The 16,969-nt window shown below is 35.5% G+C and overlaps 1 protein-coding gene across 1 annotated transcript in view; it reads left to right on the plus strand.

Annotated features, from left to right (window-relative positions):
* Stacl (SH3 and cysteine-rich domain-containing protein) overlaps window positions 1–16,969 on the plus strand; it is a 263,899-nt gene that overhangs the window by 33,935 nt on the left and 212,995 nt on the right. The window contains exons 3-4 of the mRNA XM_074095440.1: window positions 14,665–15,628; window positions 15,866–16,054. Of these exons, the coding sequence (XP_073951541.1) occupies window positions 14,974–15,628; window positions 15,866–16,054 (844 nt within the window). The 5' untranslated portion in view covers window positions 14,665–14,973. The remainder of the gene's footprint in view (window positions 1–14,664; window positions 15,629–15,865; window positions 16,055–16,969) is intronic.

Here is a 16,969-nt window from a genome sequence, read left to right on the forward strand (position 1 = left end):
AGCTTTTTGATAGTACTCATTTAACTGAAAACTATAGCATTATACATATTACTGTAGATCGCGTTATATACCTGAAAGCCTTTGTAGTCGGGATACCAGCACGTATACGACGTGAGGTATGATAGCCGAGTTCCCATATCGGCTTACGCGCTCACGCGAGTTTCACGTACTGTATATTAAGCGATATGTTGTACAAGCACGCGGTAATCGGACTGAAAGTAATTCTCGTTGTAGTCGTAGTCATCTGGCACGAGAAGATAATGAGTTGCCAAAATAGATTGCGCCGATGTGCGTTGACATAGTTTTGCTAAGCGGCCAAGTGCGGGACTCAATGTCGGTCAGGTTTGCAGTGTTATTGATTTACGTTGGGAGCATCTTATCAGATTATCATTATAGTTAAACCGTTATCAAGTGATGTACGTAGGTACTATGTTTGTATGTATGTATCGAAAATACAAACTGAGGCATGGATGCACAGAAAAACCAGAAAAAGAGACCAGCGCTGGGAATCGAACCCAGGTCCTCAGCAATCCGTGTTGCGTGCTAAGCCCTACACCACCGCTGGACAGGAATCTAGACACGAATTTTTCCTTTGCATACTTATCTCAGGTTGCTTATTTCTACTACGCTACTTAAGCAGCAGCACTAGCGACATCTATGTTCCGATCTCATCGAGAGACGTCACATTCTTTCGGAACTAACCGATACAAGACCCAGACAAGAGATGTCGCAATCAAAGTATCATTGGTTTTTTGGAGTCTTATTGTATTTTTTATTACTCCAAATTTGTTACTTTTACTTTTTTCTGGTTTTTCTGTGCATCCATGTCTCAGTTTGTATTTCGATATGGTTTCACGGGATACCCGCAAAAGTAACAAATTTGGAGTTGAAATAAAAAATACAAAAAGACTCTAAAAAACCAGTCATGTATGTATGTAAACCCTTTATTGTACAAAATAAGTAAAGAAACAAAGAGATGTACTAAGTAAGTAGGTACCTATATTTAAAAACTCAGATTCAGTGATCGTTTTTTTTTTCATTGAAAGCAATATTAAAAGTGAGGCATCACTGAATCAGCAATTTTGAATAAAACATTTTTAATCAATTATTTTCCGTTTTTTTTACTTGAATTAATCTTTCAAACAATACCTATGGCACATCTTTTATTTTATTCTGCTCTCGAAATTTTCTTTTGAGCGCCACAAGTCTAACTACTTGGAACCACAATCACTTTTTTATCTTCTTTTTTTAAATCACTTCGACATAATGTGAACCAGCTCTTAGACAATATTCCATATCATTACATTATTACTAGACGTTTTATCTTCTTTCTGCCCAGACACTAAGTATTGTGTCCGTTAAATTGAATTTCATTATGATTCCGTTAATATCACCGCCATTAATTTACGTCTCATTAATTATGATAAAATCGCTTTGGTAAAAAACTCAAAAAAAAAAAAACTTTTACGTAGGCTCGTGCACTAATTACATAAGCCACAAGGCAATTGATTAATTCAAACAAATTATTTTGACTTAATATTTTCGTCAGGCATTGGCCTACCTACCCATGAATTTAGTATTTTCCGACACAGTAAAAACATTACCTTTCTTGTATATCTTCATCTGAGACTCCGTTAAATGTTATGTTCTTTGTTTTTTCTACGTTACATAGAAAAAGTCATTAGATGAAGGGTTTCACTAGTTACTCACAGACAGCCAGTCTCCGGAGCATTACTGACCGTCATATAAATTTTCATTAGGTCGGCTCGCTGGGAATTCCTTCATTCGTAATAAACACCGCACGCGTGCTGGACATTCTCGTATTTCTCTTATCTCAGGTCGCGAGGCTCCCAAAATACATAACATTATTAACCCACCCTTAAGCGGGGATGCATTTGTTTAAATTAACATTACTGCAGTAGAGTGAACGTTATTTTAGGACGTTCAAACAATTGTTCAAACGTACTCGTACAACGCTCTGTTATGACGCGCGTCAAACGTTCAGATGATCCATGAAATTATTGTACCGTCAGAAATATCAAAACATTTGTAGCCAATTGGTGTTCTTCCTTACAGAATTGTGTTTTAGTATTATCAAAATTTTATTAAATTTGAGGAACGTGATGAATCATAATTCAATATCTTTTCTTTTCGATCTTACGAGTTAACGCAAAAATAACGTTTAATGGTAATGGACGCAGAAAAAAAGTGTTGAAAGGATTTTTTTTTCAGCAGCTAACATTGTTTGAAAACGTTCTTACTGACCTAGTTACGTTACTTTAATACTTTATACAAAACGTAATTATGATCACGTTGTAAAGATGTGTTAACGAGGCTGTAATTACAACGCTTCAGACCAGCTTGTGACAGTTTTGGTAACGATAAAATGACCAATATTTTTACTCGTCTAATCCCGTGACTTAGTAATAAGTAACCTAAATAAAACGTTACTTTTTTGTCCATTATTATCTGAATCGATTTTATGATTGATATTGACAAGTGATTGGTATATATCGTCACTACTTGGAAAAAATCTCGTATCTTAAAGTAGATAATTTTTCTGAGTGTACCTTATGAAAATTACGTCAAGGTTCAATTTTGTTGACATATTGTTTTTAGATACGAGATTTTTTCAAAGTAGTGACGATATTTATATGGCCATGAATAGGTAGAGCTGAATGTTTGTATGTCGGGTAATGAAACGATTACAAAATAAATTATTGACATCTCAAAACTAAGTTCAATATCTGCCGAAAGGTGACCAAAAAGTTGAGGTTAACAGCTTGTGTTTAAAATTGAAAAAACTACCTCCTGAGACCCGGCCTCAAATGTTTAATGCAAGAATTTTAAACTTAATGACAATCAAGAAAAGTTTTCATTTGATTGGACATTATGTGCTAAATTTTGTACGCGGGGACTAAGGAGGATAAAAAAAATAATTTAACCGACTCCACCATGAAGACCATGAAGTAATTTTCTATCAGTTTGGAGTCGGTACATTAACACAAGCCAGCATGAGTGAAAGAAGCCTAATAGATAGTAAGTGTACGTAAGGTAGATGACTATAGGTCCACCCCTGCTGGCTCGTACCTGCTAAGGCGACGAGTTCAAACTGCTAAATTATTTCATGGTTTTTTAGAGTTTATTTTTTATATATTTTCCTCTCTTCTGACTGTAACTAATCTAAGTCAACCGAATTGATAACCTCTTCCTTTTTTGAACTCAGTTAAAAAACAATGACAAAACTTTGGACGCGGTCGTTACCATAAAAGAAAAATAACGTAGAGACAGGCTTGAATTTTTCTTCAAATTTTATGACGGAGGTTCCCACTAAAGATTTTTATCGTCGGGATCTACTTACGACAGAGTAAAATAATGCTAGGGAATAATACATTCAAGTAAAAAAAAAAGAAGTTATGTTAGCATTTAACTAAAATTTTCTGTATAATTATGATGTGTTATAAATAAATATTCTAAGATCATGAAAGCTTCAATTGTCCGATTTAAATATAAAAAGTCTAATCTGTGGCCGCATTGTGTAACGCTCTGATGTTCGCCATCGCATTCACTGTCTTATACCTTACCTTATACAGTAAGGTCGAAAGAAGTGGTGAAAACGATTGTGATTTCAAGTGCGTTAGACAATAAGGCCTCTGTTTTGGTGCTCAAAATCCATACTTATACTATAAATGCGAAAGTATGTGTGTTTATATGTTTGTTCGTCTTTCACGCCAAAATAGAGTGACGGATCGACGTGATTTTGGGCATAGAGATAGTTTATGGGCGATAACCGAATTCCACGAGGGCGAAGCCGCGGGCAAAAGGTAGTGATATGGACGTCCTTGGCAGTAGAGTCGTATACAGATCTTGAGCTTGAGGTTTTGATCATCACAAACACTCACTCTTTTGCTACTTCTGCTGCTGACTGATCCTACCCCTATAGCCCTATATTATACCCATATTATACACTTATTATACCCCTAAGCTCTTAGTCACGTTATCAAAAAAATTTACTTGCCATGCGAATGGTATTGTTCTTTTCTAATTTTTTTTTCAAGGCGAGTTTACTTCAATTTTGCTAAGGTCTTTTATTTATTTAAATAGTTTGGAAACAAAAAACTATTACGAAAAATAAAATGCTCAGTGCAATGCGGTTACTTTACACGGGTGTTTTGGGTTTACTGTTCCTTAACCTATGAAATTACGTCCAGTACCGAACATGGCCACTTAGCTCTAGGTATACAAACCAATTATGTTATAGACTACTCCATATTAAATTTGTTGCTATCACTAACAAGTTATAATATAGGACACACAGGCCTCTCAGAATGAGATTGGGAACGTCATACACACCATTGAAATTCATTGCAGGTGTGCTGGTTTCCTCACGGCATTTTCCTTCATCGCAAAGATCATGGTAAAATTACCATTACCGTTATATTGAAATATATTTCAAATGTTACATCGAAAAACTCAGAGGTGCAAGCTGGGGCTCAAAACCAAGACCTTCTTCCGTCTCCTTGAGATGCGTAGGTTAATCCTCACCTACCACAACTCAAAGTAAGCTTAACATATTAAATGTGCTATGGCAACGCAATTTTACCTTCCCATTACACGGCACGATGTACCTCCAATTGCCTAGCCACGTGGAACGGCGTAAAACTAAGACTTATCAATGTCTCATTTAACTCTCTCTTTCCTCCATGGATAGATTACTCAGTTCAATCACATTGCCAATTTCATGCCGGGGTTTAACAATTTACTACACTTTTATGTCACGAAACATCTGCCAAGTGCTAGTCCGAACGATATTCGAAAGGTTCCGTACAATAGTATAGTTGTCATTATTTTCTTGCTTATTTAATTAAATTCCTGACGTTTTTGTTGTTTCTAACTACACATTGATTTAAACTCGTACTACTCCATAATTTCACGATCAAATCCATTAGAATTTATTTAAAATATTTAGAGAAAGAAGTACCTATTTCATCAACGATTTTAAGCTGATACAATAGGTACAATAACATGAGAAACGTACTAGGTATATTCCACAATTTCACGAGTAAAACTGCTTCTGCGCGACGACATACAATACAAACTAAGGAATCATTTCGTCTAATACTCTAACTGTTTTGGTCTCACAAAATCTACGAGCAATATTCAGAAAATAAAGTGAGTAGCCGATTTCAATTCACCGGATATATAAATCAGTTACTCACTTCCATTTCCCACAAACGGCGAGCACACAGCCATTACAAATAAGAAAATCAAACAAACTGTGATAAGTAATAAACAAATCGAGGATAATGACCGACCCTTGGGACACATGGGCACGTCCAATTATAAAATACAAGGGGAAAATTATTAAAAAAAATATGCATTTTTGTCTTAAATAATTAAGACATTATTATGGAGCTAACATTGTTGCTGGCCATTATGTTAGGTTACCTATGAAATAACAATACGAAAACTATGAGGAAACCACAAAGGTCTATACAATAAAGCTCAAAAAATTTTACAGACTATAGGCGGCCTTAACAATAGTAAAAGAAATACAAGACAATACACAAATAAATAAATACTTATATTATAATACACAATGTTATGTATATTATACATAACATTACATTACATAACATTGTGTAAATATATGTATATATATTTGTGTATTTTATTATATTTATTTTACTATTATTGGCAACGCATCTGCAATAAGCCTGGTGATCCAGATGTTTATCCATGGGCGGTGGTGATCTCTTACCATCAGGAGACCCACATGCTCGTTTGCCATCCAGTCGAATAAAGAAAATATTACTTATCTTAATACGGCCGCCTATAATTGTCTGACAAGTTTTTTGCGTTTTGTCATATTGTCCTTTGTGGTTTCCTTATAGTTTTCATCTAATATATAAAATGTTTGTAACCAAACTCCTCCGAAACGGCTTGACCGATTTTTATGAATTTTTTGTGTATATTCGGTAGGTCTGGGAATAGGATGTAAGTTTTTTTTCATACCTCTCAGTATTAAGGGTGGTCCACTCCAAAAAAAATATTTTTATTTGTTGCCATTAAAAATACATACAACTCTAAATTTTCATCCTTCTACCACCAACCACCATTTTTTCATAGCGAATTTAGTGCTTTAATAATTTTTGACCCTTGGTGATCGATAACTGATCAAATCACTCGATCAGTTATCCCCACCAAGCGTCTACCAGTACCAGTACCAGGGGTGAGAACAAAGCCGGTCTACTAGGTATTACCTATGTTAATAAAATCCTACATTCATCACTTGAACTAAAATTGTTCGCTCAACTGCGAGAATTCTGTTAATTAAGATCTGGAATACCAGTCAACTGCAATAAGAATTCGAAGTACTGAGAACTTCAGATCCGAGAGACTAAATAGTTGCAAAAATAATATAAAAACTAGTCTGAATCAAAATCAAATATGTTGGCCTGAAATGACAAAACTGCATTATTGTTTCCGAAACATAAATCTAAGTCAAAAGAAATTTCCTGAAACTTCATATTTCTTACAGGAGTACCAATCATATAATAATATGAAGTGGTCCCAGCGGGCAAATGTCGTAAGTTTTTGGGCCAATCGCAGTAAATATTTAATGTATCTCCTCGTTCTTTAGATTGGGGCCTCTCGTATAGTCGAATACCTATGTTTTTATTCTGATATTGTTTGGATGAATGTTCATGTTATTTTATTTCTGTTGAAACTAAGATTAATCCGGAAAATATTTTACAACGGGCCAAATTAATGCAAGTGAATTTAAATACCAGACTAAACCAAACCAATACATAGCTTTACATAACGTACATTGTCCTAACTCGTTTATTTTAAATTCTACAATATACCTAATTGGTTGGAAAAGAAACAATCTATCGAGTAGCTAAACAATTCTAAAGATTTCAGATTGTTTCTGAAAAAAGAAACTATTTATGGCTTCGTGTACAAGCGGTACAATACAATTTACACTATAAACAATCACATTAAACATTGCCAACAAAATTGCCACAGATTATTAGTTCCCAATAAATATCTCAGTGCTCGATTTTGTAGTAAAACATTATGGTAATTTAAATTTGAATTCAGGTTCATGTTTAAAATAAAATAACTGCAACCAATGTTAACGTATAAATATTGTTCACATGCTGGCCAGCAAAAACCATTAGTTCGTCTCTTATATCGGAAACTATGTCATCCTGCGGAAAATTACTTTCCACGAATTGCACCGCAATTGCCTTGCTTCCACATTAATGAACTAGATACAATTGTCTTTAATTACGAGTACTCTTTAAATCTACAAAGTAAAAATACTTTTTTTTTTCACTTCAATACTTCCTAATTTACATTGTTACATTACAAGTAACTTGTTTAAAAAATCATAAAGTAATTATAACTTTTAATGTAGCAAGCATAATTATGTAAGGATGAAGATTAAGCGAAAATGGATTTTCCAGTTCATACCCTTTGGGTTAACAAGGCATTACATGATACGCCTGAAATATAATGTTAACATCAGGAAGTATTCAGGCGATGTAGGGAGTAAAATCATTTACTCTGAGCGCTGATGTAAGGGTTGTTTAATGGAAATAAAATATTTTTGGGATAAAAGGTAGCTAATGGGACCATGCGTTTGACACATATGGAGTCGTATTGGTGTGTTACAAGTATTATATTACTAATACGGTTCTGTATATAATCTATTATTGTCGTGGCCTGGAAGCAGCCAATAGCTGGCTGAGTATGGTAACTTTAACTAATACGAAGCCAGGAATTGCTATGCCAGCCGAGACTAATATAAAGCTTTTCTCAAAAATGGCGAATAATTCTGAAATATAATAAAGTTTTTCTCAAAATATATTACTCATAACATTTAATTTTATTATAATATTTTTATTATACTTTCCCACCTTTTTTTCATTAAAAATAAACTGCAGGTGTATTTTTCCACCGAAAACACCACAAGCTGTTTCAGGCCCAATAAAAAAAGTCCGGAGTTCCAACAAAATATTTGATACCGTCCATTAGATTTGGCTGTGTATACGACTTGTGCCAACATTTCCGTGGCCTTTTTAACTTTAAAAAAAATTGTGACTGATTGCAGGCGCGCTAATTTATTATTGTCGAGCTAGCGCGCCTGCAATCTTTTTAACTTTTAAATTTTTCGCTGACCATAAACTATGCACTTCACCTCCTGATATGTAAAGAATAATGTCAACTTTTACGGACATTTTTGAGAAAAATATATTAATAATGTATACCTATAGGCTTACGTAATAAATAAGCAAGTGTCTAGGCCAAATATCTTTTAGCTGATGTAGCCGGACTTTCCTAGTTATAAAGTAACATTTAGTGTGGAAAATATTTATTTTTATAATAACAAATTCATTTTTTTTTGCAGAAATCAGAAACGTCACTTAAATATATCATACTCATTTGCACTAGACTGGAAGGCTGCGTAACTTACAGAAAATATAGCAACTTATATTTACGTCAAAAAATATGTCTGTTTTAATTTATCAGCAGGTGATACATTACATACAACAACAATTAAACTTGTCTATGAAACTATCTAGATATTGACTTGGCGTATATAGTTATTTGACCGAGTCTGTAAATTGGTATGGGAACACGCAATTCCCCTGAGTAAGTCTAATGACAGCACATCAGCATATTTGGTTCATTATTTATGCTAAATGGAACACTCCCACTGGCACTTCAATTTGCGTAGGTAGATACTTACTTGGTATCTAATCGTAAAATTAAATACAATTTGTACTAGTAACTACTTTGTTGACTCGGTATACCAAAGCGTATCATGGTAACCGAACCACCGCTGCACGAAATAATTCGCGATCTTCTTTGTGAGAAACAATCACCTGCCGGATTTCTATTCACGTCAGGTTTTCACACTACGACTATAATAATACAAGTTACAATACCATGCGGTGCGTGAAATGATCATCAGAATACATACTACCGTAGCTCCGCAACCTACAGCAACTTGGATGAATTTACTCGAAATGTGAAAAACTGGTTTTTAATAGCTACGGCTTCTTACTTTTACGTCTTTTGAACGGTCAAAGTTTAAAAAGTAGCAACTCAGTAGAGTTGAAGTAAAAAATAATAATTATAACACAAAATTGAACAGACTACAAAAAACCATGAAAATATTTTTCTACCAGTCTGAAGTCGGTGCCTCAGCACGAGCCAGTAGGAATGGACCTATAAGTAGTCGTCTAAAAAAATAAAAATAAAATAGAAATAGAAACGTTTATTCGCTAATTCGCAAATTACATATTATAAGTAAGTACACAAAATAAAACAAGTATAAAATAAATATTAACGACAGTATTTGCGAAATCGCGAAACGGTCTCAGCTCAGCATAGTGTTGGCCGTAGAGGCCAACGCTGGTCTTCCGCTGAGACCGCTTGGCGACTTCACGCCACCTAGCCTACCTAGTCTACCTCGCCTATACCTAGTGCCATCCACGAAGACGCATGATTTTGTCAAAATTAGACATTAATGACATTGAAACAAGAACCACGGCACGCTTCATCGTCAATGACTCTACCTATAAATACTATATTGGGCTTCAATCACTCCTGCTGGCTCGTGCTGAGGCACCGACTTCAGACTGGTAGAAAATTGTTTTCATGGTTTTTTTTTTGTCGGTTAATTTTTTTTTTTTTTACCATTTTTACTGCAAATAATCTAAGGTACAATAGTTTAATGTCCACTGCTGGTCACGTTTTACGAAAGAATGCTTTTTCCCGATGCAGAGACGTTCATTATTGAGGAGTCCTGGTGTTTCACCACTCGTTCCATATGCATTACGATGAGCATAAATTGCTTAGCAACTGTGTTAAAGTAATTTGAAATTCAACCCGTGAAATACTTGTTATTGAGCAGGTACTCGCAGTAAGTTCGATGGTCAACTGTGGCCTTCATCATCAGTTCCACTTCACCAAATGATGATTTTCAAAAGCAAATGCACGAGTTACTACTAAATATATCCAAATTCAATAGGTGTTCCTACAATAATTCGAGAGTTAGCTCTACTCGATTTCCTTAGGATCCAATCATAAGCTCCAGATTTAGTGCTTAAGAAGCTATTGAAGGTATTTCAATACGAAAAAAAAATCTCAAATCGGTTCACAAATGACGGAGCTCTGAGGTAACAAACATAAAAAACCGGCCAAGAGCGTGTCGGACACGCCCAAAATAGGGTTCCGTAGCAATTACAAAAAAAATAAGTAATATTTTTTGAAGGATTTCGTATTATAAACGGAGTTTAGGTATATTTTATACCTTAGGCTGCTATTTACTCATACACTACTAATAATTCTCAAGAAACCTTAGCCGTTATAGTTTTCCTTGATAGTTTGATATACTTACTACCATCCTGATTTTTTTTTTAAATTTCCATGCACCGGTTTAGATTTTAGAGGGGGGGGGGGAACGCTCGATTTTAATGAAAATTTGCACTTTAAAGTTGAATATTTCGCAAACACATCATTAAATCGAAAAATTGTCTTAGCAAACCCCTAATAGTTTTGAAATACCTATCCAAAGCTACCCCACACTATAGGGTAGGATGAGAAAAAAAATCACCCCCACTTTATGTCTATGGGAGGTACCCTAAAAAAAAATATTTTTTGAATTTTTAATTTTACCATTTTGTCGGCATAGTTTACCTATATATGCGTGCAAAATTACGGCTTTCTAGCATTGATAGTCCCTTAGCAAAGCCGCGGACGGACAGACAGACAGACAGACATGGCGAAACTATAAGGGTTCCGTTTTTGCCATTTTGGCTCCGGAACCCTAAAAATGATGATGATAAAAAAACAACCGAATTGATAACCTCCTCCTTTTTATTTGAAGTCGGTTAAAAATAAGTTTACATTTGAGAATTACAAAAATATCTTTATTAAATTAAATTAAAATTGTTTGCGAGCAGCGTGATGTTATGTATACGATTTTTATACATAGGACATTTACTAAGCAATTCATACTTGCAGAAAATTTTCTGTCAATCTTTCATAATTATGTACACATTGGAAGCAGCACTTGAAACTTTGCGGTTAAAACAGGTATCTTTACATGTTACACTATATGTATATAAAACTATTTACATGTCTTTGACCACGACTCCTTAACTGACTGCACTCACGTAACTAGTTTATTAAAAATGCCAAGACAATAGATTCCGCCGGCATTCGCGTTTCTAGACTAAGAATCTAATTGAGCTCCGTGTCTGCTTTGCAGAGAACAATGGTGCTTTGAAACAATGAGGGCTATCGTTTTTTGTCTCACTAGATGGCGCACTGTTGCGTGAGGTTTTTAAGTGTGGCTTTCAGAGCCTGTTATTACGGGCGTTAAAACAAAGTTTAGATTAAAATCATATTTAAAACACTTTAAAACCGTACCATAAAAATATCCAGCAACCACAGTGTTGCTTTGTCCCGTTTTGTTCGGAAAAAAAGGGAGGACAAAAGTTTCCGAAAGACAAAACTGTCTCAAAACACAGACATTCATTGCCCCGTAACGCATAATGGCCATAATTAATTTCAGGTTATGCAAAATATTCACAAAAAAATTCTTATTGTAAATAAACCCGCGTAGCTCACCCAAAAACTATGAGATTTGACATTTCGGAGACCTCACGCTACACTAGCGCCTCTAGCGGCGAATTCATTCGCGATAGCTCTCATTGGTACTGGCCTTTTCCAGTGCATTTTGATTTAAAAACAATTTTTAGAAAGGAAAACAGTTTATTTGAACAGTTTTAAGTTTAAAAAATGTATTAGAAATATTTAAGGAGAACTGGCGACAATGCATGCAATATAGAATATCGAGTTCAAACTATACAGAGTTTAGTCAGTCAATTGAGTCGTAACTTACCGTGAAACCTTTTTAACAGTAAAAAACTGATTTTCTTTGTCAAGCATTGCATTGTCATTTTAACATAAATCGATAAAAGATTCCATTAGGAAAAGTATACTTTTTTCTTACTGTATTTCTAATAAATAATAAAAAAAAAATGACACGGATTTGGCATGGTAATGTTGAAACCCACTTGACCTGTTTATGCCTCCGTTCCTTGCAAGTCTTGGGTCACACAAAACGAGGTAAAACTTCAAATATTACAAAAAAATCTTTTACAAAAGTACATTAAACTTTATTATATATTACTTATATAATACTTGATGATAATGTTAAATTCCGTGAATAAAATACATATATTCTGACCTCATGTGTAACGCACACACCGTCGAAACATTTAAATATACACACACGTAAGTCAACAGGCCAAAAACGTGGGTGAGGCTAAAATAATTCTGAATCAATGTATTCATCGGAAAAGTTTCATCAACGCTTATTTGAGAATAACTTTTTGACTATATTTAAATTGGGATCGTATCTTTGCATGTGGAATTATTTTGTTGTTTATAAAAAAAGAAGAAACGGAACTCTATTAGCGAAGTGTTCATTTTCTACGCCATGATTGAAATTTTACAAAGTCCGTTTCTAATTTGATGAAACTGGAGACGAAGTAACAGTCTCACATTTCAAGAAGGGAATTGTAAAGAGATATTCAATAGGAGTTATATAAAATATTTAATTGAACTTTTATTTCAGTAAACTAGAAAATAAACCGATGTAATATATAAATTAAATAAATATCATGGGCATTTGATACCAATTTAAAGTAGTGCCAAACATACTTATAGATAAATAATATAAATATACTTAAAATATTTCATGTAGTTCCCTGATCGTGGATTGCTGTTGGGATGGGGAATCAAACTTTATAGTCAGATTCTTTAACCACTAGGCTATTCAGTCAGTAATTAGACCATATAAAATGTTAAAAAAATAAAAATTCGGATACCAAAAATATTAATTTTCTTTAAATGACTTTAATCTGTAGGGGTTTCACATAAATGGCATGCCATATTTCAATTTCAATTATTATGACTAATAATTATTAAGTAGGTTGAAAATTAACTTGACAAATTAAATAATGTTTCTGGCCGATTACCTCATTTTATAGCACAATTCGTTAAAATTTAGCGATTGTAGACATAGAGGAAACATTTATAATATAATATCTCGTTCAAGAAGCCTATAGCATCCGGAATAGAAAATATGTCTAGGTTAATTAAGTTTCTACTGGCAGTTTCTTTTTAATGCGTTCATATCTTAACTTTCTTAGGGCTCTGTTAACAGACAGGAATTATTACCTTTTCATTTTGAAATTTCAAAACCTAATCTTATCGAAACTATGGAGGTGACTTCTAGCGCTTAAAATTAATATTTACACCACTTCAATTATTTATTCCTTCAAATTGTACTTCAGTAATCTGGACAAACTTCTGATACCGAATATAATCAAAAGCAATTAGGTAATGAAAATTAAACTAAAACCCCTTAAGCATCAGAACAAGCTGTCGCAAATTTCATCAGTTAAATTAAGCCTTCCAAAATTTTAGAATGGTCTCCACAGAACTGACATCTAATATAATAAATGCAAAAGTCACTCAATTTCCCTCTTCATGATCCAATCCAATAATAATTCGTACCTGCAATTTCAACCTTTGGTTGCACTTCAGGTTACTAACCTCTCAACGAAACTAACTTAACCAAAATGAATAAATTACAATGAACATCGATTTTACGAATACGATCCTCTCTCAAGACTTTAACGTAGGCAAGCCGCCAACTCTCTTCCTAATAAATAATGTGCGTTGAACTCCGCAATTACACGAATAATGTAGTGCGGTAACGCGTTGTAGATACTGCTTGTACCTTATATAGAGCTGTCACACAATATGGTGACAATACGGCGAAGTCATCCTCATAGGTTTCCTTATTTAGTGCGATTTTGCATACAAATTCCGAATAACTCAAGTGTGAGATCTGGTTTGAACCCAGGACCATTGATGGAGAAGCCATGGGTAAAACAATAGATTACCACGGTTTTTTGGCAGCAGCGTTAACTGCGCTTCTAATTATTATGGCAGCAATTGCCGAATCAAACGTTATAGATAAAATTTTACCTAACACACATAACGTACCTACCAGTGCAAAAACTATTCACAAAATTCAAGAACGAAAGGGACGTCTCTTAAATCGCTGCGTTGCCAGTCGCTTTGAGCACGACGGCTCGAGTCTCCACAGTCAGCTATTGTGGTATGATACTTGACCTCATTGTCTCAGCGGCCAAGCTCTAGCGCTTGACTACTTACTTGAATATATAACACCCTGTATTTTATAGGGACGTCAAAATTACAAAGTTCTTAAACGTTAGCTTGATGTGAACAAATTGAAAGACTTAGAATCGGAATCAAAATATACTCGTACTGTCTACATGTTTTTGTATAAACTAAAGATTCACAAGGATGAAAGGAGTATGGATGACTTTAATTAAGTGAATATAAAAATAAATGACAAACAAAATCTTGAATTACATAATAATTTCGGCTCTTATACCTAATGAACTATTTGTGGTCCATATAGATATACCTAGGTACAATCAAGTTACGCTTGAATGTGTCACTGATAGTTATATTGTACCTAGTAGTTAATGTAGTTTTTTTCATCATTTCCTTTATTATATTTTTGTTTTGTTCATTTAGGATGAAGATGCCTTGTTTGGACTTGTGGCTGACGTTATTCGAAGACAATTCCCAGATAAACCAACCCATGGCTCAGAAACCCTCCCACTAAACATTCCTTCTTTCCTCTAACACAAATAAAATATGTGTAAAAACATTCCACAATCTTAAGCATCTTTTCTATTAAACACTTGATCGTGTTAAACTACTCGTCGAGAGCCAAGAGCAGTAAAATTGAGACTGTTAGATGTTAAGAGAAGTGGTTGATTGAGACGCGCGTAAGCCTCTTCGGAGGGCGCAGGAGGCCGGCGCGATGCGGTCTCACCAGGGATGTATGTAATATATCCCGCAGACGAAGTAGTTACCCTGACATACAATACACAATCGCTGCCCAGGCCCCGGCAGCGACCCACGCTTGACGTCCTCTTCGGGCCGCCGCCGCCCGCGCCGTCCCGCGCGGATCCCCCGCCCTCGGCCCCTAGCCCTCGGCCCCAACCCCGCGCCGCGTCCCTCCCCAAAACGGCGCCCCCGGAGCCCGCGGAGCGCGCGCCGGCCTCGCCGACGCCCTCTATCGAGCGGCCGGCTAAGCTGCGCGAGCGCACGAAAGCAAGCAAACTGCTCAAAAAACTCGGCCGCCATGAGGACAACGAATTCGGAAAAATACTTAGGACCCCAGCCCCTGATGAATTTGAGCTGCCTGCTCCGCTACCCACACCTGCTTTCTCACGGAAGAACATATTTGACCGTGATTTCGACGCTCTATTCGAAGTTGCGAGTTCGCCTCAGTTTACGGCAAAAATCCGCGTCACGACCCCTGAACCGGACCGCAACTCAGATGTGTCAGCGTTGCATTTCCCTTCACCTGCGATCTCCTCACTTAGTCTTCTCCCTCCAAGGCCAAACTCAGCGCCCAGCCCTACGCTCGCGTCTTCCTACCGAACCTCGACGCCTTCTACACCAACGCCTCAACGCTCGTCTTTTCAAGGTTTTTGAACGAGAGTGTGATTTCGATTTCAAACGCGTGGTGACTGACTAACCAATCACACCCATAGCGCATGATACTTCGCAATAATACCGGCTAAAGCTTAACTACAATCAAGTCATCCTCATTTCGTTTTTATTCATGTTTCGTGTGAGTTTTTGTCGTTTTCAATTATACTAATTAAACATGCAAATGACTTAACCTAACCAATGTTTTACACCAGTCTTCTGAATTTGACAGGTCCAGACTCAAAACCAAAGAAAGTCAGTTTCTTTCGGAGGCTAAGTCGAGCTGCAAAGGAGCCGGAACAGCGGCGTGCCGTCATGCAGCAGCAATCCATGGAGATGGCTCTGCGGGAGCTCACGCACCCAGCTCATAACGAACAGCTCAAGAACCAACAGCAAGTCACATTCAAGTTAGTCAAAACAGGTAAGCGAAACTAATCTACTTTAACTAAAGAATATCTAACTATGCGGGCGATAATTGGTCAATTAAATACTTATTCACATCTCTCCTTCAGAAAAGTAACTTTTGCTCCCTGACGAGAGGGAGCAAAGTGCAACTTTTCTGTTCAAGGCTTTTCTAAGAATTTTATTGCAAATGCCATTTTTTGAAGTTGATAAAGTGCCATAACCGAACATTTTTGCTAATACTTTTATGATGAATATTAATGTTTATAGTAGTATATATATGTCTACCTGTTGTTTAGCACCCATAGAACAAACTTTGCTTAGTTTGTGGCTGGGTCAATTGGTGTAATTTGTGAGAAGATATTATTATTGTTACTTCATTCATCATTATCGTCAAATTTCAGTTGAATTATTAAAATTTGATGATCAATATTATTTTCCAATGATTATAATTAATTTTTAGGAAGCCATTTCTATATTGTTTGGTGATTTTGTTTTAGTGACACATCTATTATTTTGGAACCCAATATAATTATTTGATGATCAATATTATTTCCGAGTAATTTTTGAATAATATTTAGGTAACCGTTTTAATCTAGTTTTAATATTACTTGTTGATTTAGTTTAGGTGACAGATCTACTATTTTAGGAACAAATATTATTTATTAGGTCGCCGAAAACGCATTTATTAGGTGATCAATAAAATCATAACCATTAAAAAACTAAAAAACATTTACAAGTTGTTCGATCAAACCACCTGTTGAAACCTGGGAAGGACATAAACATTCTCAGACAGAGTCGCGAGCAAAAAAACCAGTTTCTAATAGAACACTTTATTACTCGTATATCCTTAAACACCACTGTGTGTGTGTGTGTGTGTGTGTGTGTGTGTGTGTGTGTGTGTGTGTGTGTGTGTGCACATTGATCAATACTC

The sequence above is a fragment of the Choristoneura fumiferana genome, chromosome 12, assembly GCF_025370935.1.
Source record: "Choristoneura fumiferana chromosome 12, NRCan_CFum_1, whole genome shotgun sequence".
In the NCBI taxonomy this organism is placed as follows: Eukaryota; Metazoa; Arthropoda; class Insecta; order Lepidoptera; family Tortricidae; genus Choristoneura; species Choristoneura fumiferana.